Source organism: Mastigoproctus giganteus, chromosome 6, assembly GCF_048544385.1.
Source record: "Mastigoproctus giganteus isolate SK-2022 chromosome 6, ASM4854438v1, whole genome shotgun sequence".
NCBI lineage: Eukaryota > Metazoa > Arthropoda > Arachnida > Uropygi > Thelyphonidae > Mastigoproctus > Mastigoproctus giganteus.
The window spans coordinates 23,207,880-23,231,680 of NC_143580.1; the positions used below are offsets into that span (position 1 = coordinate 23,207,880).

General features: G+C 35.5%; 1 protein-coding gene across 1 annotated transcript; it reads left to right on the forward strand.

The window, feature by feature from the left end:
* The first annotated feature begins 815 nt into the window (after positions 1 to 815).
* Positions 816 to 23,148, forward strand: LOC150084092 (cytokine receptor-like factor 3). The gene is made up of 9 exons (XM_090375030.1): positions 816 to 892; positions 3,426 to 3,576; positions 3,943 to 4,150; positions 7,678 to 7,759; positions 7,911 to 8,088; positions 8,182 to 8,434; positions 17,682 to 17,790; positions 22,488 to 22,633; positions 22,798 to 23,148. The coding sequence occupies exons 2-9, from the start codon at positions 3,475 to 3,477 to the stop codon at positions 23,034 to 23,036; spliced, it is 1,317 nt and encodes a 438-aa protein (XP_090231156.1). The 5' UTR covers positions 816 to 892; positions 3,426 to 3,474; the 3' UTR covers positions 23,037 to 23,148.
* The last annotated feature ends 653 nt before the right edge of the window (positions 23,149 to 23,801 follow it).

The window sequence follows — 23,801 nt, forward strand, 5'->3', positions numbered from 1 at the left end:
TCCCTTAACAAACCCATGCTGTGTCTGAATTATTGCTGCAGTCTTGTCTAGATGATCCTGCAATGCAACTTGAACCAGAGACTCCATTATTTTACCCGGAACAGAAGTTAAAGAAACTGGTATGTAATTACTCGTTTCACTCTTCGATCAACTTTGTGAATTGCGGATACATTTGCACATCTCGAGTCCGTGGGGACCTCCCCTGAGTCCAAGGATGTTCTCATAATTATGGCTAAGGGTTTGCTTAGTTGCTTAGCCGCCTCCTTTAATATAACTGGATAGATCCCATCCACCCCAGGAGCCTTTCTTATGTTTGACTTCAACAATTTCTCCTCCACTTTGCTCTCAGTTATTACAAAACCATTAAGTACCCTGCTACAATTTGATAACCTTCTGCCATTTTCTAATTAATTTTAAGGAAAACGGAGTAATTCCCGTTTTTCTTAAAAATAGTTTCGTTCAAAATAATACATTTTAGTCGTTTGTATTTTAGTATTTCTTCACACTCTTGAACTCATTTCAAATTTATAAGTCGATAATAATGTTTCAATAATACCGGAGTAAACGAAAATTTACAAAAAAAAGTGTTTTTAAAATTTTTTAAGATGAATAAAAAGACATATTTACGTTATTTGAAATAATATTTCGTCGCCAGGTGGCTTAGTGTGCTCTCAAACTGCAGTTACATTGTGTATTGGTTTACGAGTGGATGTAGCAGTGTGACATGTGTAGGACGTTAATTTTTGTTGCAGCCCTTTTTAATGCAATCTGTGGTCTTCTAGATATATAGCATGTATGAAGGCATATATCCACTTTTGTATTTACTTTATGTGGTGCAATATTCATTGTCATTTCGCTGTTGAAAGTACAATACCGATTAGTTCTCTTTAAGGTAAAATATTGCAGTTTTACTCCTAAAGATTACATTACTAGATTTTTCTGTTGTTCATGTTAGCTTTCTTGTCTGTTTTTCTGTGTAATATTGGGTATAAATGAGTGCTGCCTAGCCAAAATTAGCTCACTATCATTTTACGAAGTTACATATGCTAACTATAATCCTGTGAAAATTATTAAATCTTTATAAAGTTGGTTCAGAATATGAGTGATGTCAATTTTTGTACGTATATTTATTAATTAAACTGTGAAAGATAGATATCAGAGGAATGCACTTTACATTAAAGTTTCTTTTGTAGTGTGCACTTATATGTATATTTAATATTTTGGCACGATACTACACACGTATATACGAGGTGTGGCACTAAAGTTCTGGACTCGTGCTGTAAAAAGAACAAAAAGTGAAGGAGCTCAAAAATGGTTTTATTTTTATTCAAAGTAATCATCAACTGATTGGCTGCACTTATTACACAATTCTAAAGTAGTAAGTGAAGGCAGGCATCCAAAGAGGTGATGTTCAGTTCTTCGGTTACATTTTTCGTTATGTCCACAACATCCTAAAATAAATTTCCTTTGAGGGTAGCTTTCCTCTTGGGAAAGAGAAAGTATACTGGTTCTAGACTGAGTAGGGTGAATGGTTGATCTGCACAATGCTGTTTCACTGGAAATGTCTTCAAATGCTGAATGGGGGGCATTTTGCAACAAGAACCAACCACCTCTCTCCCAAAATTGCAGCCTCGCTTGAGAAATGTTTCAATGGTCGTAGAAACACCTGTGCAAAGAATGCAGCATTGACTCTCTCTCCTTCAGGTAAAGATTCTTTGTAAATCATATCTGTTTGTCAAAAAACATGATTTTGAATTCTACTGCATGCTCTGATGCTTTGTCTCTGTGTCTTACTGAAACATGCAACAGCGATAATACAGTCAGTGATATTACGATGCAAGTCTGGATGAAGTCTTTGCATGATGACATTTGTCATTTCAAAAAAAAAAAAAAAAAACCGGTTATGATAGCTGTGTGGTAACGCTAAAGGGAGTTGTTTTTTCCTTCCTCAGTTCAAAGAGGCTGCCCTAGCCGAGTGGTTAGGCGCACGGGTGCATAAGTACACATGCCTTGAGTGACCAGGGTTCAAGCCCATGACTTCTGAATACGGTGCTGTTTCTTGTATTCTCTCTACTTGTGAACTCCTCTAACGGAGTGGTTGTCCCAGAGTATAAACAGAATATTTATTTATTTATTGCCTCTGCTCATTCATGAGGCTGTGTGGCACACAGACCTTCCTTTCCCCTAAATCATGCAAAATTTGACAAATCATCTTATTCATATCCACTCATCAGCCATTATTCTGAGGGCCATGACGATCTCTTGCCATAATTTTCTGAAATTTTGCGACTCTTCTCATTTTGAGAGGTCGAGGAACACCCACTTCTTGGGTAACCACGAACATCCCATCTTTTAACTTCTTATACCATTATGACTTAGCATTTCATCAGCATAAACAGTTTTTAACATCTCATATGTTTCTGTTACAGATTTTCCCAGTTTACAGCAAAATTTGATATCCGTTCATTGCTCCATTGCAAAAATCGTAACATGAAACGTCAAAGCTGTTTGTTACTTGCAACCTGTCAGCTTACTGGTTGCACAATCTCTGTACTACAGTGTGTCAGAGGAAGTTTGAACTACAACATACCACTTCTGCTTTACTTTCAAATTCATCAAACATGACTGCAACAGCATCAGTCCGGGAACTTTATTGGCACACCTCACACATGTGAATATTTAAATCAACAACAGTTCTGTCTCACCCTTACAGCACCATGAAATTTTTGATACTCTCTGAAATATTTGTACTGATAAATACATTTTTCATCTGACCTTTTCTGCTCCTATAGTATCCTTTTTTATATTAAATTAGTATCCTTTTGGACAGTGCTGCAGTCGTAAAATGAACAGGTGTATTCTATGAATGTTAAAAGCAGAGTATACTGTGCATTTTAATCGAATTCCAGAGGGTATATCCATGTGTGTGTGTGTGTGTGTGTGTGTGTGTGTACACACACACACGTGCGGCATATTTACCCACATATATATATATATAAAAAAAAAAGAGGAGCCTCCGTAGCCGAATGGTCAGGAGCGGGAGTGCAGTAGCATACGCTCTTTGAGTATACCGGGGTATACATAGAACATATATACTAAAAATAATAAAACTATAAAGATTGCCTAAGAATAAAATTCTAATAAATTTATTTTTTAATTTTCAATAAATATTTTAATAATATTTGTTTTTTAAAGTCTTTCAAAAACCAACACATATACGCTATTCACCTAAAAAAAAAAAAAATCCGGAGGGTATACAGTGTATACCCATGTATGCCCTTCACTATGGTCCTACCTTTGGAATGCTAATTTAATAATGTTAGTGTTTTGTAGGGATATATTAACTTAGTTTTGTATAGTACAACACCGATTTAGATTTTGTGGTTCTTATTTATTAATTTTTTTGTAATGGTTATTCATTTTAGGTTACTGCTGAAATTTTAGCTCTCTGAATTATTATTAATCAATGCCACAATGAGTACAAATCTGACCGTGGCAGAAACAGTAGAAAAAGCTAGAGAATACCATTTGGAATTGCAGAATCTCCTCTCAAAGCTGGATGAAGCAGAATCTCAAGTAGGACTGGTTCTTTGGATTTCTCATAAATAAAATGAATATTATTAGCAATTCATAAACTAGTTACCATTTAATTTTAATAAATATTGTAAATTTATAATAGTTATAAATGTATAAGTAGTGAACATGTATTTTTAAAATTACAGTGGATATTTATAGATTTTCCAAATAAGTCTTAAAAATTATGCAATAATGAATAAAATATATTAAATTAAATAGACAATATTGAATGAAACTTACTCTTTATTTGAATGACTTTATTTAAAAGTTTTTTCCCTCTAATTAGTTAATAGAAAAAAAAAGTCTATAATAAATCAATAATAGTAGATTGATATGTTTTTGAAAGTTGACTATTTTTTTATTTAGATCCAGCAGACTTCTGAGAAAGCTGAAGAGATGATTCGGGACCATTTTACTAGTCTGATCAAAATAATTGTCACAACCCTTGAGCACAGAAAGAACAAACTGCTAATGGATGTTGCTAATATACGTAGTTCATCAATGAACCCGCTAGCTGAGTGTAGACAGCTAGTGGAGGAGAAGCTATTAAATGCCATGTCTCTGCTTGAAGAAGGTTTGTTGCAATTCCACTAAACTGATCATTGAATTGTATCTTGTGCGAGTCTGTAACAGAATAGTAGTGTATTGCTTCCACCAGTATGTAGAGGTTCACAATTTTAATCCTATCAATAATACAAATATTTTTCAGGTTTAAACGCAGTTATCAGTTTTGAAATAGATTTTTACTTACTTTTACTTTCACTTTCACTTTTATGAAGTTTGTGTTTATTTTAAAAGAGAGTTTAACAACTCCCTCCCCCCCCCCCTGGAAAAAACTTGCTGTTATGGTATTGATTTTTTTTTTTTTTTTTGCCATTTTAGTGAAAAAATATAATACAGTACCAGAAAAATTGATTCATTACATTTTGATTGTAGGACTCGAGATATGATTTTTGTTTTTTAGGTTAGGTGCATGTAAAGGCTATGGAGCATCGGTACAAGGGTCGGTCCATAATGGCTCTTTGGCCATAAAAGTATAAAGACAACAGATACAAAGTTTAAATTTATATAATTTATTAAATAAATGGATTTTTGCACCAAGATGCATATATATATATTATTGATTGTATCCATTTGGTTTTATCAATAAATTTTTTCCATTGTTCTTTCAAACTCAGGCACTGTAGTAAAAGGAATGGACTATGCTGCTGTAGCCAGCCTGTCACTGTCTTTTTCCGGTCCTCGTCACTCAGCATTTTCCACGATGACATCAGATGTGGCCAAGTCCAGTCCATGTGCAGGATGAAGTAAATCCCCTCCATCCTAGGTCTGCACTTTACATCCGAGTCATATGGTCATTGTGTGATCTGAGGTTATCATGGTGTAATGTAATTTGGCGTTAGCACCTCCCTTTTTGTTTTATAGCCCTTTTAAACTTGTCAAGTGCTTGGCAATATCTTTCTTTATTTGTAGTGTAAACTTCCTATAAAAAATCAACCAAATTGGGCCTTCTCTGCCCCTAAACACTGCAGCCATAATTTTAATTTTTTTGAATGATCTGCCAATTTCAGTTTTTTTTCCCACTGGAGATGATGGATGTGACAATTCCATACACAGGCATTTAGGATAAGAGTCTTAATGGAAGATTTACATCTTATCACCTGTTATCAGACCTTTAAAAATCTCCTTGAAAGTTATTGTACTCCTGCAACAGGTCTTGGCCAATCTCCTGCCTAGAGAATTTCAGTTTTCTTGTTAACATCTTGGGTATCAGTTTGTAGGATATTTTCTTATTAATAATGTGTCTGAAATGGTTAATACTCTTCTCTTTGAACATCCTAGTGCTTGCATCATTGCATATGTGGTTATCATCCTGTATTTTTGAATCATTTCATCCAGAATCTTGCTTTCTGCAATGGACACAGACTATGATCTACTTCTTGGCCGATTACAGTGTCAGTGACTCCTCTTTGAAAATGTGCAAGCCTTCTACGAATATTGCTTATATCAGTAGAGTCTTGTTGGTATACTTCCATCAATTTTCGTGAATCCAGACAGCTGAGTTTTCTCCTGACTTGAAAAAGAACTCCATAACCAACCATTGGTGGAAACGGACGTCAGTTTGACTGGTCATAACTTCAGATCTGTAATAGACAGAAACTTTTACTTTAGTATGGCTATCATAATACCTGCACTTGCAATATATACCTTCATGATGTTAACTCAATTACAAAAATTTGTCACCAAAGTGACATTGTTTATGGGCCAAAAGTGGTATATTGTCTCTATAATTGCATGTAGTCTTTGGTTGGCTTGCTGGATGAAGAAACCCAAGCTTCCGGGAGAAAACCTTATAACCCTTATCTGAGACATTAACTAAGCCATGTCACGAACAGTCAATAAAATTCCTTTGCATCATAGGCAGGATTCAAACTCTGGACTTTTCTACCTGCTGCAGGATGGCGATTATAACCACTACTATCCATTGAGAGCGTTTAGTTTGTAATAAAATCACCACAGGTAACGTCTTAGTGCAGAAGATCTTGTGTATGCTTTTCAGTATTCATTGACTAGTATAAAAGGTACATTTGTGTGCCCTCTTTACTGCCGAATCTCCTTTGATCAGAATCCACAATGGATTTTTGCAATTTAAAGAGAGTGGTACTGAAAATAATATGAGCATGAAAATTCCAAGAATTGGAATAACTTCTTTATCTATCTGAACACGGCAATTGTACTTTCAATTTGGATAAATTTTCAAATGATTATGGCACTTCTGAGGATCTCCCAATTTAGGGAATGATCAGACTATCTGTAAAATTGTTTCATTTGTCCCCAAAGTAAAAATTATATAGGATAAATCCAGAGATAGTAATGTCTTGGAAAAGCTTTTATTCAACTTTTCTTTGTCTTCAAAGATTTGGTGGTCTCGAGGGGTGAAAAAATTTTATGCACACAAGCAATAAAATAAAATTTCTAAAAACATTAATTTTTACCGTGATAAAAGCCAGGAAAACACAAACTGAAAACATTAAAAATATACAGAATAAAATATACTATGATCAACTTTTGCTGTGTTGCAAGATTATTGTTGATAAAGGAGGCCACTGCTTCAAAAGCTCCACTGAATATTTACTATATTTTATTCAGTGTATTTTTAGTGCTTTTAATTTTTTGTGTTTTCCTGGTTTTTAATGTGGCATTTTTCCATTGTTAATTTTAATTAAAAACCTATATTTTAAAGAATTTAATTTAATCAAGAATCAGCATAAAAAATTTAAAAATTGTAAATTCTTGATTTTAATAAATCTGTCAATTGTTGAGTTTGTGTGTAAATTTTAAATTATGGGTGATTAGTTCCCCACCCATGTGGTTCTTCATTATCTTTATAAATAAAAAAAAGTAGTGTAATGAACTGTTGCTTGTAGCACTGACTGTTCACTGCTGCTGCAGAAGATTAGCAGGATTGTCTCAGAGTTGTTATGCTTCAAATAATCCACAAACAACTTTGCCCAAGGTCCTGATTCATGATGAGTCATGATTGCTTAAGTCATGTTTTTATGATAATATTACAAACATATATTGCAACTATGGTAGATGACAGAAGAGGAAACAATTTAGGGTAAATTCCCAGGCTGCTTTCAAGGTCACCTTGAAATATAGCATTCAACTTCGTGGTGATTTTTTACTGCAAATGAAAATATGTCTGAATTCTAGGTGGTATATTCCTAGATTTGTTTGGAATCCTCTCATTTCAGAATAATAACATGTATTGTTATAGTAGATTGGCTGATACGATGTTCTTTACACCAAAAACAAGCTTTGCTAAATATTTAATTCAGCCTCTTGTTCTTTTTAATTCAGCCTCTAAATTCAGAATTAAATATTTAATTCAGCCTCTGCTATCTCTGGTAAAAAAAAAAAAAAAAAAATCCTTTTGAAGTATATAATATTTTATATAACAATACAAAATTAATTTCTATTCTAAAATTATCTATTTATACACAGTATAATCATTTTATAAGAAATATAAATAAAAAATTATTTATAAAAAATTTAAATAAAATACTTTTTTTTAATAACTTTCTATTTCTTTTTCAGGAGATGGTATTCTGAAGAATAACTTCAGCAGCGAAGAAGACAAGGTTTGTTCCTTACTGGAAAAGACTTCTGTATTAGGAAGGTGAGGAAAATACAAAAATGTATTATAGTTTATCAGTTATTTGGCATCCTCACCATGATCCAGGTTTTATTTATGCAGTTAATTGATAATATTTTGATTGGTTTAATAAATTAAATTAATAAAATGTTTAATTTTTTTTTTTTTTAATTAGTGTGCCAGAAGTTCCAGATGTGACGCAGGTTCCAAACATCTCTGTGTACTTTGGTGGTAACCTGCTTTCTCATATAAATGTCTCGGCAGAATCACATGGCAAGGTTTCAGCTTATAGTCATGTACAAATTCTAGGGGCTGAAGAAAGGCCTGGAGGGCTTGTAGTCTCCTGGACAGAGGTAAGTAACTGTTTAATGTGAAATTAATGCAAATAATGTTTATTTTAACATTTCATTATTTTGTAATGTGTTCAGTAAACTTTATTGTATTAGGCTGAAGAAGATGATGGATGTCAGGAGGTTCAGCTATACAGACTCCAGGGTTGCCATGGTGATATCAAAAAAAATCCACACCTTGCTGCTTCCTTTGATGACATATATAAAGGACCTGAATGTAGTTTTCACATGCGTGACTTACGAGCAGATGCAGCTTATTCACTTCGTGTTTCGTGTTGCAATAGTGAGGATAGTGAATGGAAGCCATGGTCATTGCCTTATGTTGCTACAACGACCCTGCCTCACTATGGTGAGTGATGCTTAACCATTCCCAGTTTTAGTAGTATAAACGTTAGTCAATATTTAAACTAATGTGGCATGCAAATTTTGAAAATATAAAAATGCATATCACTTTTTAATCATAAATTTAAACTCAATTATGTGACTTAAACCATATTTATGTTTATATTATTTTTAGACAAGGTTATATTTTATGGATTATATAAAGTAGAATTCCAGTTGTATGAAGTTTCAATTATCTGATTTTTTCTTTAATTTTTTACCTTTATTTTACTCAAATAATACTTAATATTTAACTGTAGGAAACAGAGCTATTACAGGGATGTAATAAAATCACGATTCTACTTTTATAAAGCATTAGGAATGAAGCAAAGGATATTTCTCAGGGTTAGCGTAAGAGTATTTGGTACCCTATGTGAGCCCTCAGATGAGCACCTCTAATAAGTTTAGATAAGCTCATATACAGGGTGATTCACTACCAGTGCGACAAACTTGCAGGAGGTGTAGAGGGCACAAAGACGAATTGGAATCACATAGCATTGCAGGATCCGAAATGCCTTCGTCATGCGGTAGAAGACGTTGAACGGGAGGTCGCGTGAACAGCGATCCCGCCGGAAGTCAGCATTTGCGAACCAGTTCCCGAGGCAGTAGAATGGACGAGTATTCAAGCGTTGAACTGGCTGACATGTACCTCGCGTATGGAGCTGCGGACTGTAATGGGCGCGCTGCTCTGCGCTTGTACCAGGAACGTTTCCTTTTCACAGGCATGCTCCTCATCATATGATTTTCGCACGTGTGCACAGAATGTTACGTGAGACTGGTTGTTTCACGAGAGGTACCATGAATCGAGAGTGAACGACGAGGACGCCAGACAATGAGGAGAATGTCCTATGTCTTGCAGAAGGCAATCCGAGTACGAGTACTCGAGCGATAGGCGAGCGATTAGGTATTTCCCAATCCACTGTATGGAGAATACTGTCAACAAACCAAATGAGTTCATACCATCTGCAACACGTCCAATCATTGGAGCCTGTGGATTATCCACTCCGGAGGACTTTTGCTACTTGGTTTTTTCAACAGAGTGTGGCAGACAGTGCATTTGCTGCGTCCGTATTGTTCACGGATGAGGCAAGTTTCACAAGAGAGGGAACCTTCAATCAACATAACGCCCATTTGTGGGCTTTGGAGAACCCCCATGGTACACGAACACGTGCAACTCAACGCCGTTTCTCTGTCAATGTTTCAGCCGGCATTGTTGGAGACCACCTCATTGGACCGTACCTTCTGCCCCCTCGTCTGGACAGTAGGGCATACTTGATCTTTCTACAGCAAGTCCTGCCCGAACTTATTGAAGAAGCACATGTTCCTCAGTCGTTGTGCCGCTCAATGTAGTTCCAGTATGATGGGGCTCCCCCACATTACACCAATGATGTCTGCCAACACCTAAACGTTACATTTGGACAGCATTGGATAGGTCGTGGTGGTCCGGTTCATTGGCCTGCTAGATCGCCGGACCTATCATGCCTGGACTTCTTCTGCTGGGGTCAAATGAAGACATTGGTGTACGAGACCCCCGTTGATTCAGTTGAAGACCTTGTCGCTCGCATCTCTGTAGCTGCCGGGGAGATTCGAGACACGCCAGGAATCTACCAGAATGTTAGGGATTCCATGCGGCGGCGCTGTGAAGCGTGTGTGACTGCTTCTGGTCGAACTTTCGAACACCTTCTGTAGCATGGCTTTTTGCCAATGTAAAACTTGTCATTAAAATGATTTCTGTTACACTAACGAGTTGCTGTTTGTTCTTTTTCTTTGCTTCTTTGTTCATGCGACCTCCCGCATGACGAAGGCATTTCGGACCCTGCAATGCTATGTGATTCCTATTCGTCTTTGTGTCCCCTACACCTCCTGCAAGTTTGTCGCACTGGTAGTGAATCACTCTGTATATAGGAACACAATGTTGTTTTACTAAAACACTTCATATATCCCTTTACTAGGCACATTGGGGGCAAATGCCCACCAAAGCAACTTAAAAATGAAAATAAGAATATCTGTTAAAGTGATGTAAGTCTGAATTTTAGTATTCCTTCATTACTAGTTTGACTTTCAATCTGTATCATTTGTGCTTTTGTTATAGAAGTTTTGCCATAAAAAATAATAAAAGGAAAGTTTTTGTTAAGCTTTTTGGAGCCAGCTCTTGCATATAATCAGTTGCATATAATCATCAAGCACTCAAGAGCAAGAATCTAGAATTAGTAGCATCTGTAGGTCCAATTAAATGTGGGTGCAATTGTAACCTTGCTGAAGAAAGTGAACAGAAACACTTGCTAGCTTTGGAGGTTGTGTATGTCTGCAATAAGGTGCCAATCAGTGCAAATCAGTTTTTCAGTATTTGTTTCTTTCAAGTTTCACTCGCCAACAATGAAGATAATGGCCAAATGCAAGCATTAAAAGGACATGCTATGGAAAAGTGCATGTGTGAAGCCTATAGAGGAGAGTTTATTTTAAAAAATTAATTAAAAATATAAAGTTTCAATATAAAAAATGGATTTTTCATAGTTGTGTTCATTAAAAGATTGAAAATTAAAATGCCAACATAGAAGTGAACAATTATGAATTATTTCTTGCCTTTATTCCAAGCACAATAATGGTGGAAAAAGTCTGCCATGTGCCCAGTAAAAGTTAAATTAAGTTTTTGTATTTTTACTTATTATATTATTTGCTCCCACATTTTGGTGCCCTTGGCAACCTCCTAGTTTGCCTAGTATCAGGGTAGTTTTGGCACTGCTGCTTCTGTATATTACTAGCTACACTTTTGATAATTTAGAATTTTTGTCCCAGATCTTCAACTTGGAAGTCCTGCATCATTTCAAGGTCTATAACCAGGAGATATGATTTGAAAAAAAACTTTAAATGTAAATAATAGGCTACCAAATCATCATTACATAAATTACTGCAAATAAAAATATATGTAACAGTAGTTTGTAGATATTTTATTTAAGCAGAATGTTTGTGTCACATCATTGTGGTTGGTGTTTTATGGAGATGGTATGGATAGTCTACCAAGCTTGTTTGGTTTTTTTCACAGACATATCAGACTTCTTGGTTTATTTGCATAGTTCCTTGTAGTTTTCCACAAATATGGGTTTTCTTTGTGGTCCAACTGTATTAAGTAAAGTAATAAATACTTTGGACATTTTAACAGTGATGCACAAAATTAGAAAAAAAAAAGCATATAACTGTGCATTAGCTGTAGGCTGTTTTCATAATAATACAGGTTAAAATGGTTTTGTTTTGACAGTTAAGGAAACAGTTTTGTCATTAAATACTAATACAAATGAAACATTTAAAATGAAGATACATACCATGGAAACCAACAAAGTATATATCCTATCAATGATTTATTGAATGCTATCGTATAGGGATAGGGAGGTCATATTCCCACTGTATAGGGCGATTGTAAGACCACATTTGAAATATTATGCTGTGTTCAGTATGGAGACCTCATCTGAAAAAAGATATTGAGCTATGCCTTTTGTACAGATATTTTGTTGGGAACTGTTCATTTGAATTAGCATCTGTAATTCCACCTTCAGCATCAATAAATATCTTCTGTCTTCTCACCTTTTGTATTATACAGACCTGTTAGTTTAATTTCTGTTCTGGGAAAAATAATGGAGTCACTGGTTAAAGAAGCATTGCAGGATCATCTAGACAAGACTGCAGTAATAATAAAGTATGAAGTTTTCTGAGCAGTGCAGACAGGCCATGGAGTATTGTCAATGATATACAGGAATTTTGCTAGTAGGGAAAAGAAGGTGATTATCCCTTTGTATAAGGCAATGGTAAGGCCACACCTTGAGTACTGCATACAGGTCTGGAGGCCTCATTTTAGCAAGGATGTAGAGTTTCTTGAGTGAGTACAGAGAAGGGCAACAAGATTGGTGAGGGGAATGAAGGGGTACTCTTACCAAGAAAGGCTTAAGTTCTGCAAATTGCAGTGGCTGGAGACTAGGCACCTATGAGGTGATCTGATTTAGGTGTATAATGCCTTGAATGGGTTGAGCAGGATCAATTCTAATGGGATTCTTCCTCTTGCTCAGATTACGAACCTTAGGGGGCATAAATTCAAATTGAGGAAAGACAGTTGTAGAATAGATGTTCGGAAATTTGCCTTTAGCCAGCAAATAGTTGATTGCCAGAACAAACTTCCATCTGTTGTTGTGGAAGTTGATAGCTTAAATAAATTCAAGGAGGAACTGGACAAACTTTCCGAGGGAATGGATGTGTGAAATTGTGGGTTTTTTTTTTTTTGCTGATGCTACATAAGCTCATACACTTGCTTGCTTGCATCATATGTCTCCATTACTACTACATAGAGAGCCTATACAATCTGTATTAGAGAACTGATTTAAAAAATTATTGTAATGGTGCTGGTGTATGTCACTTATATCCATATTAGTATTAGTATTAGTATTAGTAACGGCCGTATGGTGCAAGAAAGCCTATGGCTTATGCTGCACCAGCCAGGGAAAAAAAAATCCGAACAAAACAATGATAAAAACAAAAATTAAATAATAATAATAATTAATAAATAAATAAAAATAATAAAATGAAATTAAAAATTAAATAAAAAGGAAATTAATCCTATCATCCTATGCGCTTCCCTTACCCGAAAGTACTATCCAGATGACCTTTGAATTTCCCCAAACTGTCGGCCTCTACTACCCATGAAGGCAACTTATTCCAGTAATTTATAACTCGCTGGCTAAAATAAAACTTCCTGCAGTCCAATCTAAACATTTCCCCGCGTAACTTGAATTTATGTCCCCTAGTTCTAGCATCATTTATAATCTTAAATTTTGTCCTCATTCATTTTACTGATGCCTCTCAGAGCCTTAAACACCTCAATCAAATCTCCTCTAAGGTGTCTAGTTTCCAAACTCTGCAACCCACATATTCGAAGTCTTTCTTCATAAGGACGCCCTTTTGCCGATCTCACCAGGCGAGTTACCCTTCTTTGCACCCTTTCAAGAAGCTCGATGTCTTTCTTTAGGTGTGGTCTCCATACTTTAACACAGTATTCCAAGTGTGGTCTAACATAGGCCTTATATAATGGGATTATCACGTCCCTATCTCTACTTGCAAAAGTTCGATAGATCATCGATAGGACACCATGGGCCTTCCTTGCAACCTGTTTACAATGCTCAGAGAATTTCATGTCTGACCGTATCGTAACACCCAAGTCCCTTTCCTCCAGTACTGGGTTTAGTTGAACTCCACCAAGTGAATAAGTTATTTTGGGATTACTGTTTCCCAGGTGTAATACCTTACACTTTGTTGGATTAAAGCACAGCTGCCATTTTTCTGACCATTCTTGAAGTCTATCTAGGTCTCTCTGAAGAAGCTCAGCTTGACAGTGATCATTAACTACTCTACCAATTTTAACATCATCTGCAAATTTAGACATCACGCCCTCTATCCCTTCATCAATGTCGTTTATGAAAATTAAAAACAACAGTGGTCCTAATACTGATCCTTGGGGAACCCCACTTCTTACATCAACCCAATCTGAGGAATAGCCATTTATCACAACCCTCTGCCTCCTGCCCTGAAGCCATCCTTCTATCCATCTAAGGATTTTCCCAGTGATTCCAACCTGTTCCAGCTTATAAAGCAACCGCTCATGTGGGACTGAGTCAAAAGCTTTGCTGAAATCTAAATAAACAATGTCGAAATTATTCCCTAAATCCAGCTCGTGAGTGACCCTTTCGAAATAGCGAACCAGATTTGTTAAACATGATTTTCCCTTTACAAAACCATGCTGAGTATCCTTGAGAATTTCAATTCGATCCAAATGATCCTGAATTCCACCCTTGATCAATGCCTCCATGATTTTCCCTACTACTGAAGTCAGACTGACAGGTCGATAATTTCCCACTTCACTTTTAGAGCCACCCTTATGTATGGGAGATACATTTGCACTTTTCCAATCCAAGGGAATCTCCCCAGAGTCTAGTGATGCTCGCATAACCAGCCTCAGTGGTTCAATGCACTCGCTTGCCGCCTCTCTCAAGATTATAGGGTATATTCCATCAACTCCAGGAGCCTTACTAGTCTGTAGGCTTGAAAGTTTTTTCATTAAATAATCTTGCGAAATTTCAATATCATTAATTACATATTTTTTAACTTCGCTCCCACAATTTCCCTTTGCCACAAAAGGCTTTTCATTTGTAAATATCGATGCAAAATAACTGTTGAGTTCATCTGCAATGGCAGCTGGTGTATTTATTACTATCCCCTTTCCCTTACGTAAAGGTCCGATCTGGTTTGTCCTATTGTGTAGTTGTTTGTAGAACTGTGTATTTGCATGTTGTGTGGAAAGAAAACATTGGAATAACTTGCAAGAAGAGAGGGTACCCTACTTCCTCCACCCGAGACCAGCTAACTACAGCTGGAACAATTTCTAAAGAGGACTTTAGAAATTTTTCCAGTTCTTGAGAGAAATTGAATCCAGACCTCTTCATATGTTACATCAGTAATGTATCATGTTGACCAAGCTGCCACAAAGGACAGTAGTAGAGAACTATAGGTTTCAGTAACCTTTTGTTTTTGAGGTTACCATAAAAAAAAAACAAGTCTTGTAAGTATTAAGGGATATCCCTATAACTTATAAAACAGTAATGACAGAGTTAAGAATTTTATTATTTTATCCCAGATACAAGCAGGCATTTGGGAGAAAATAAAATAAAAAGAGTATCGATTTCCAAACAGTTTGTTATTGGTATTAGCCATATAGTGCAAGGAAGTCGCAAGTTTTTGCTGCAACAGCTAAATAAAAAAAAATAATAGGAAAACTATCCATGTGTTTCTCTCTTCATATAGGCAGCTGTCCAGCTAACCTGGGATTTCTCCAAGCTGTCAGCCTCAAGCAAGTGAAGTTTTCTTTCACTCACTGGTTGAAAGAAAACTCCCTAGAATCTAAAGTCTAAACCTCTTTCCCTGTAATTTATGGATTTATAACAGCAAAAATTTTGCCCTTATTTTACCATCCTCCTCTCAGATCCTTCAAGTCCTAGATCAGGTCCCCTCTTAGTTGCCTGGTTGCCAAGCTCTGTGCCTGTCTTTGGACCCTTTCAAGAAGGTTGATGTCCTTTTTTGTTTTTGGTGTGTTCTCCATATAGCAGTCCAAGTAGTCCTACAATTGCCTTATACAGTGGGATTATGACCTCCCTAACTCTACAAGCAAATGCTTGTTAAATCATGAATAAATCATCAACAGGGAAGGAACCATGGACCTTTCCTGTTGCCTGTTAACATTTCTCAGAGAACTTCCTATCTGATCATATTATAACTTCATAAATCCTTTTTTCTTTTTTTAATTCAACCCCACTAAATATATAAGTTATTTTTGAGTTGCCATTTCCCAAATGTAAGACCATACATTTTGGTCTTACATTTGGGAAATGTAAGACCCAAAAAAAAAAAAAAAAAAATTTATATTTCTTAAAACTTCATTAATTCTTTCATTGATAGTTTGTGATATTGCTGTTTATCTTAATTGAGAAGAAGAAGAAACTCTTGGTGGCTACCTTGGGCAGTGTCTCTAAAATAATAAACAACTAATTTGCACTTGGAGCCAATAATGCCATGGATTACAGCATCAAATAAGATACAATGTGATATTTTATGTTACATAGCATTGGCTACAACAGTGTTAGTAAATGACAAAACATTTGAAACTTAAGAATTAAACAATCTTCATTGACCCATAACTGGCAGTGATTTTCTGTTCCCAACATGAACACTCGGTTAATGGGATAAAAAGTTGCCCCATTTATAAACTTAAAGATCGGCAAGAAATAATTCAGAATTAATGAAATTAACAATTCTGAAATAATTCAGAATTGTTAATTTCTTGATGACACCTTTATTTTTAATCTTTTAGAAACACAACTGTATCCTCTCTTATTCAGGAGATTTGAATATTTTCTCCCTTGTAATCTTTGACTGATAGTGAGTGAAATGTCAGTCAAAAAAAAACCTGCACACTTCAACTGCATGCCAGCCAGACTCTTCCACAATATGAAGAGAGGCATAGTGACTGGATATGCCACTGCAAAGTATAAAGAGCATGTACTCCAATAACTGGATACAAGAGGCATGTGCATATAATTACTGAGAATAGACTTAACTAATATAATAGGCTTAACTGAACTTTTTTGTGTGAAGATAACTTACAAAGATTTCTGGAACTTAAAATGCCAGAATTAAAGAAAACACTTATTGAAAGGTATTGAGAGTTTCAGCTGTTTGGATTGAATAGACAAAGAGTAGGACATTTTTGAAGGTCCTGGAGTCTCGACCCTCGTGGTTAGCAAAGTTGGTCGGATTACGATCCTCCCCACACTGGTGGAAAAGACCCGAGTTCAAGTTCCATCAGTGACATGAATGTTTACGGGCCTTTTTTCATAACATGGCTGAGTTATGGAGTTACTAGTCATTCTAAGGCAAGCGTAGTGGTTTTTTTCTCTAAACTCAGGTTTTTCATCCAGCAAACAGAAAATTGAACTCGGAACACATGCAATTTACTGACAGTATACATGAAGCAATATGGCCTTAGTCGCCAACAATTCTAAAATCCAACAACGACAACCTGGAGTCCCAAGACCCTGCTTGTATGTCTTGTGGTTAAAGTTTGAATTATTGTACTAGGAGTATTTTCATACAAATTTATCAGTATTTTATAATGAATCAGTGTTTAGTTTATCAATATTTTATAGTGAATTAGTTTTTAGTTTATTAATATTTTTATTGATTAGAATTTTTGAAATTTTGGTTGAACGTTTATCGGTCTATCAAATTGCAAAATATCACAGTAGCAAACAAATTACTATTTGGAATTTATATTTCCTAAAACATTTGAAGTATCATCAAAAGATATTCGATCAAATGGTGAAGTGCTTTTTAAGATCTAATACGATCTCTATGATATCATGGACTTTGATTTAAAGTTAGCGTGAAAGAGATATGACAATTGATTTTTAAAAATTTTCTGTTTATGTAATCTTTCTTTAATTATGTGTCATTTGATATAGAGGCAGTAACTAAAACACTATAAAAGCACGAATATCTTCTGATTTTCATTCATTCAGGAAGAATTAATATTTATCAGAAAATATTAATCATTTATATCATAAACCTGACTTATAAAATTGTTAAGTTTTGTTAAAGGATAATGTTTTCTTTTTACTTCCCAGAATGGGATTCTGCTAATCTGTGTTATATGCTAACCAATGAAGCAAAGATTGCTACAAGAAATAACAGACAGCCAGCTCTTGTGCTTTATTCCAAACTACCTCTACAAAGGTAATTAAAACAAAAAACATATGCACTATATACCAAAAAAATCTCCGATACCTTGGATGTTTTAGAAAATGGTCAGTTATTTTCAATCTCAGTAATGTGTATGTATGGTTATCTTTGATCTTAATTTAAGTGTTGCTCCTTCTGGCCTTACTTTCTACAAGTTTTCAGTAGCAGGGTGTAAGGATGGTGCAGCCAGGTACCACTCCTGCAAAGCCAACAGCAGCTGCATGGTGGAAATGAAAAAAAAAAAAAAAAAAAAAAAATTGGTGTACCTTGATCTGACATTTCATTTAATCCTAAAGAGTAGAGTAAAGGTCAAGTTGGCCAGTTTACTGTGTTGGAAGCTGCAAGAGCCATTTTTATAAATAGTGCATAATTGTCCAGAATGTCTAATTAAGTAGTGGTAGTGACAGTTCCAGACACAGTGATCAGTAGACAGAGTCAAAACCATGTTGAGCAACTACACCAAAACCTTGTCTTCTCCAAATTTCAGATTATGTTACTGGGACAATGTAGAATGGTGGATGTCACTCTCCTGGTATTTGCCACACCTACACCCAAACATCAAATATGAACATTCTGCAACATGATCCATCACTCCATAGAACCCGTTTCCATTGTTTCAGATCTTAGGAATGAACTTTGCACTATGTTAAGTAACAACTGGCATTCCATGGTGATGTCTGGCTTATGGGCCATGAAAACTAAGGCCATGCATTTCTCTATGAATAGTGAAGTACTTACTGTCGCACCTATGAATGTTGGCATGTCCAGTTGCAGTTTTTTTTTTTTTTTCATCTAAATGAGTGCTAATAGGCCATAACTGCTTTTGTCAGAGATGAACATCGCTCACACAACTTTTGCCTACTGGCGCATTTAGATACATTTCTATCACCAACATTCTTTCAGCAGTTCGCCACATAGCTCACAGTTGACTTTGAAATATTTTGAAGAACTGCTGTAGACCACACAGACAAGTGATAAGACATCTGGTTATATATGTTTCAAACTCTGTCTGCAATTACAACTCATGTTAGTTGTTAATGTATATATCAATGACAGCTGCTTAACACTTTTGCTGCCGGATTTTCCCACCTGGGATTGAGTCAATCTGGACTGCCTCGGTCCTGTGGTTTGAAACATTTTTGGGCTTTTTCTTTCTATGACTGAATTAATCAGCCTTCTGGTGAAGGTTGTGTGACAGAAACATCTGGTTTTCCTTCTGTTAAATTGTAAGAAAAAGTTCTAAAAGTAAGGTGGTTTTACCTCTAAGCAGATTAAAATCCGAAGCTGCATATTTGAGTTCAAGAAGCAGTGAATGCCTTAATACCTTTGCCATTTTATACCTGCTTTGAATTGGTATAAAATGGGACAGTCATTCTTACATCTAAAGGGGATATCTTGTGAATTTTGGTAATGTAGTGTATTATATGCATAATTCTGTCATGTCAATTGGAAAAAAAATATTATATACTAAGCTGAAATCATTATATATTCTCATATGTAGACACTTCCAGTTTCAGGATAGTAACTAGCAATTGAAAAAACATTTAATACCATGTATAATCATAAGAATTTATTGTACTAATCTCATACTGATCTCTCTTCTGACATATGACCATCCTGAATGATTTATGGTATAATCAAACTAAAACAAATGACTACTTTAATAATTTGCAACAAATTATTACAAACACTACTGTGATTTCAATTATTAGCTAATATCATTAGCCAATACCAGATAATACGCAGATTTTTAAAAAAATCTGGTACTTAAATTGTTAGAAGTTTAAAAAGTTTCAAATGAGGTGGAAAATGCCAAAAACATAAATTACTCATTACAATCATGCTTTAGCACCCAGCATTTTAAGTGAAAGGAAACTTTTATTTTGCCACATCCTTTACACATTTAAAGGTTTTAGAAATTCTTCTGGTATTGTTGCATTTATTTCTCTATAAATTATTAACCTTGGTGGGATAAATATTGATCTTTATTAGAAAGATGACACTTTACTGCATGGGATGCAACTGAAAATAAAATCTATAACAATTAGTTTAATTGCTCTGCCGAGCTTATAGTTTTACATGGAACCTGGAATTAACCAAGGTAAACATAAAATTTGGAATTTAGAACTAAGAACTGGACATATAGCCTGCTCTTCCATGTCCTCATGGCTTAAATAAAGAATATAAGGAAGTGACCCACTGATGTCCGTAAAAAATGCCTAGTACCACAGTATACTGGACCCATAATTCATAAGAATTAAGGAGAGGTGATAGTATTTCAGATGGCATGTATACACAGCTGATGTTGTATTTGTGAAAGTCAGAGGTACAAGAGGAAAACTGTTGATTACATGAAGTTTTGAACCCCACACCACCAGAAATTACCATTTACAGTAAGAAAAAAAGTTTATTTTATCCATATTGCAAAGAACAGTAATGCTCCTCAAAAAAGGAAGTATTGCTGTGTTTTATTTGTAATGTGGTGCCAACATCTGATAGCTGTTTCAATATTACTAATACCAAATACGGAGGATGCGGAAAGGTCAGGGAATGACCACCGCATATCCCCGGAGCAGTATGGCCTTAGTTGCTAATGCTCCTAAAAAAAACAAAAAAAAAACCCAACAATGATATTACTGTTATCAGAGGAAGCATTCTGTTATAAATACAATGTGTATTCTCATAACCATGTGTATTATGTTTGTAGGAGTATGTGTAGACTGAAAAACCTGGAATAACTTACAGGGAAAACCCAACTCCTCTGCCTGAGGTTGGCTAACTAGAGCCTTGATTGAAAAGGACTTGAGAAATTCCTTTAGTCATTGACATGAATCAAACCCAGACCTCTCCAAATGAGTGGCAGGCAATGATGTATTATAATGACTTAAGCTGCTGTGGAGAATACATTCTGTAGTTAAGTGGTTTTGGCACCCATAACAGATTTGGATTTGAATCCTGTTAAATAAAGTGCCTCACCAGTGTTCTAAAATTCAATACAGGAGTGTACATATTACTCCTGTGGATGGGTATGTGCTTCAGCCAGTTTGCTTGTGTCTGGGGTGATTATGGACATGATCAGACCTCAACACATTTGAGTTCTAGTTGCTGTTGCTGAAAATTATTTGGCAGCTGGGAAAGGAATGGCATACTAGGAGGGAAACTTCTGGACCAGCCATTGAATGCAAGTCATGTCATGAGGCAAAAATACCAATGTTTAACTTGCTTTTTTAGTGAATTTATATAACATCTTACAAAAACAGTAAGTCATGACATTGACTAATATCATCATATCAGCATGATATTAGTCAATGTATGCTCATATGGGATGGTTCGTTGTTAATTATTAAAAACCTTTGGGATTAACTTTATGTTAAATTAATTATAGATATTACTAGGTACTGAAGAAACATTTGATAAATTACCAGCTCACTCTGACTTATGACCATTGTGCAATCAAATGAGGCTCCAATAAGATAAAGGTGTATAATGTTTTTGTGAATGAAGAGTCTTCTAATTTTTTTTCTCCTCTGATCAGTCAAACAGAGATAAATCTTGTTCTAACAATGTCAAATACTACGAGACTAATTATGAAATGCTGTCTAGGTAACTTTAATATTCTAACAAAAGCTGGATGTGATTGGTTGTCTATATCACCTTCTTTAAAATAGACAAGTGTTTAGTGCTGATAGATAGTTTAGTTTGGCAGCCGGTGCCTCCGTAGCCAGGTGGGAAGGAGCAGCAGTGCGTAGCACATGCTTCTTGATTAGACCAGGGTTCGAGCCCGTCACCACCAAATATGGAGGATGTGGAAAGGTCAGGGAATGACTACCGCATATTCTCGGAGCAATATGGCCTTAGTTGCTAATGCTCCTAAAAACCAAATAACAACAGCAGCAGTTTGGCAGCCATACTAAAAGTATGGTTACTATATCTTTGTGAACAGTCATGTCAATCCTTGAAAGGTACAGATAATAGTGATTGTAAAACAAAGAACCAGCTCAATCTCACAGCTGGACTGTAAAATATTAGTTGCCAAATCAGATTTATTAGTTGCCATGTCTTTGCTGAGCCTGGATGGCACTCAGTGGCTCATGGCCAGCTCAACAGAGGGGGGGGGGCAATATTTCAATGGGGAGTTATTTTTATGCATACTCTCTAAATTGATCATTTATGAAGCTAAAAACTTAGAAACAGTTAAAGAATATTAATAATAGCAGGATACTTATGTCCTGCTATTATTAAACTGATTTTAGTAGCAAATTTTATTTAAAATTTTTTAGATCTGACGTTTTTTTATATTATAGATGTAAATCACTGCTCTTTTCCAAATATGCAGTATCACATTCCCCCCACCAATTTTTTTTTTTTTTTTTGGGTAGTTGTTGGCGTATAGGCTTCTGTGGCCATAATGCACCTCCCAAGGTTTTTGCACTACATTGATCCAAGCCCAAGGCGGGAATCAAACCCCCCGACCTTTGGGTTACCAGGCAGGCACTTTACCCACCCGGCTCCCACCAATATAATAATCAATTTCATTTGCAATATTGCAATATCATAAAAAAATAATTTTAAAAATAGTGACCCCCTATAATAAAAATAAGAGGAATTCTTATGATTACATAAAAATGTTTTTAGTCATGAGATGTTCAAGCTGGAAAGTTGTCTACTTATCCTTTTACTTACTCCTCCAGGTGTAATCATTCATTGATGTTTCATATCCTAGAAATTGGAAGGGAGCGAAGACAAGATGAAGGTCTGGCTGTGCTCGACAGACAAAGTATGGGAGAAGGAGATGGAGAATATATGCAGCCAGGGGTCATCTTTATTAATTTAGAAGGTAACAAGCATGCTGATAATAAATCTACATTTTATAGTGGAAAAGATTAATACAGGAGAGAATACCGAATCAGCCATAAAATTTCTAATGATTAATTTCAATATCTTATGAGATTTGACTTTTTTACTTAATTTTTAACTTTGATTTTAATTTCTTCCTGTCAGGTGTGGTATTTGTAGATGGAAAAGAAATGACCACAAGGCTTCCGCCCCTCCGCAGAGGCACTACTGTGGTTTTTGGTGTGGAGCCTCTACCATCTTTAGGTAAAATAAGAGTCACCATAGAAAGAGGAGACAAGCAGGTCACTTATGACTGGAAGGAACTCAACACAGAGAACTCAAATCTAGGTTTATTTTTTGCTCTGTTCTGCTGGCAAGAGGGATGGAAAGTCAGTGTTGAATAAGGTCTCTAGAAATATTTCCTATGTATTATACAATACAGGGTCCACAAGGTATTCATAAAAATCACAAAATTGCCATTTTAAGTGCTTTAACATGATTGTAGTTAATATTTTGGCTAAGCATAGGAATTTTAATTAAACCATGGTCAGTTTGTATCTGTGGCAATTTGAAGACTTCTATTTTCTCTCAGAATTTCCCGCTAATGAATATTCTTGCAGAAATTTTTGGGATTATCCTATAGGATATGAAAATCCTCTGGGATGGGATATTGTAGAGAAGTTTCAAAATAGGATACAGTGGATTGTGTGTAGTAGCAAACTTTTCCGTTGTCTGGTTCTAAATTTATTGCAAATCCTAAGTTCTAGCATGAAACGGTTTCAGTATTGTTGAAACTGTGAGGTGCCTGGCTATGATAATAGATGACTGACTCAATTATGCAAGTTCCAAAGTAGCAGTTGGAGATTTGCAAATGGATTGCCTTGGGCAGTAAACACTTTATTCCTTCATAAGGTGTTTGTATTTTTCTGAGGAGTCATGTATTTTTTTCTCCTTCCTAGACTTAAAATGCTTTCAGATTCTTCTTGTTTTTACTGTGAATGTTCTTAGGTATATTTTTTTTGGCTTGATTACTTTGCAAGCAATTGTGGTAACACTCAGTAGGTCTAGTGTCACTTTATTTGAGAGTAGGTAAATTTTATAAAAGTTGCTGATAATAGTGTTGCTAATATACTGCATTTTTTCAACATTTATAATTAGTTTTGTGGTTA

Excerpts from the sequence above, each read along its gene's own strand:
- LOC150084092 (XM_090375030.1), top strand. The coding sequence starts at position 3,475 with ATGAGTACAAATCTGACCGTGGCAGAAACAGTAGAAAAAGCTAGAGAA. Across the intron at positions 4,151-7,677 it reads CATGTCTCTGCTTGAAGAAG|GAGATGGTATTCTGAAGAAT; the intron begins GTTTGTTGCAAT and ends TTTCTTTTTCAG. Across the intron at positions 17,791-22,487 it reads TCCAAACTACCTCTACAAAG|GTGTAATCATTCATTGATGT; the intron begins GTAATTAAAACA and ends TTACTCCTCCAG.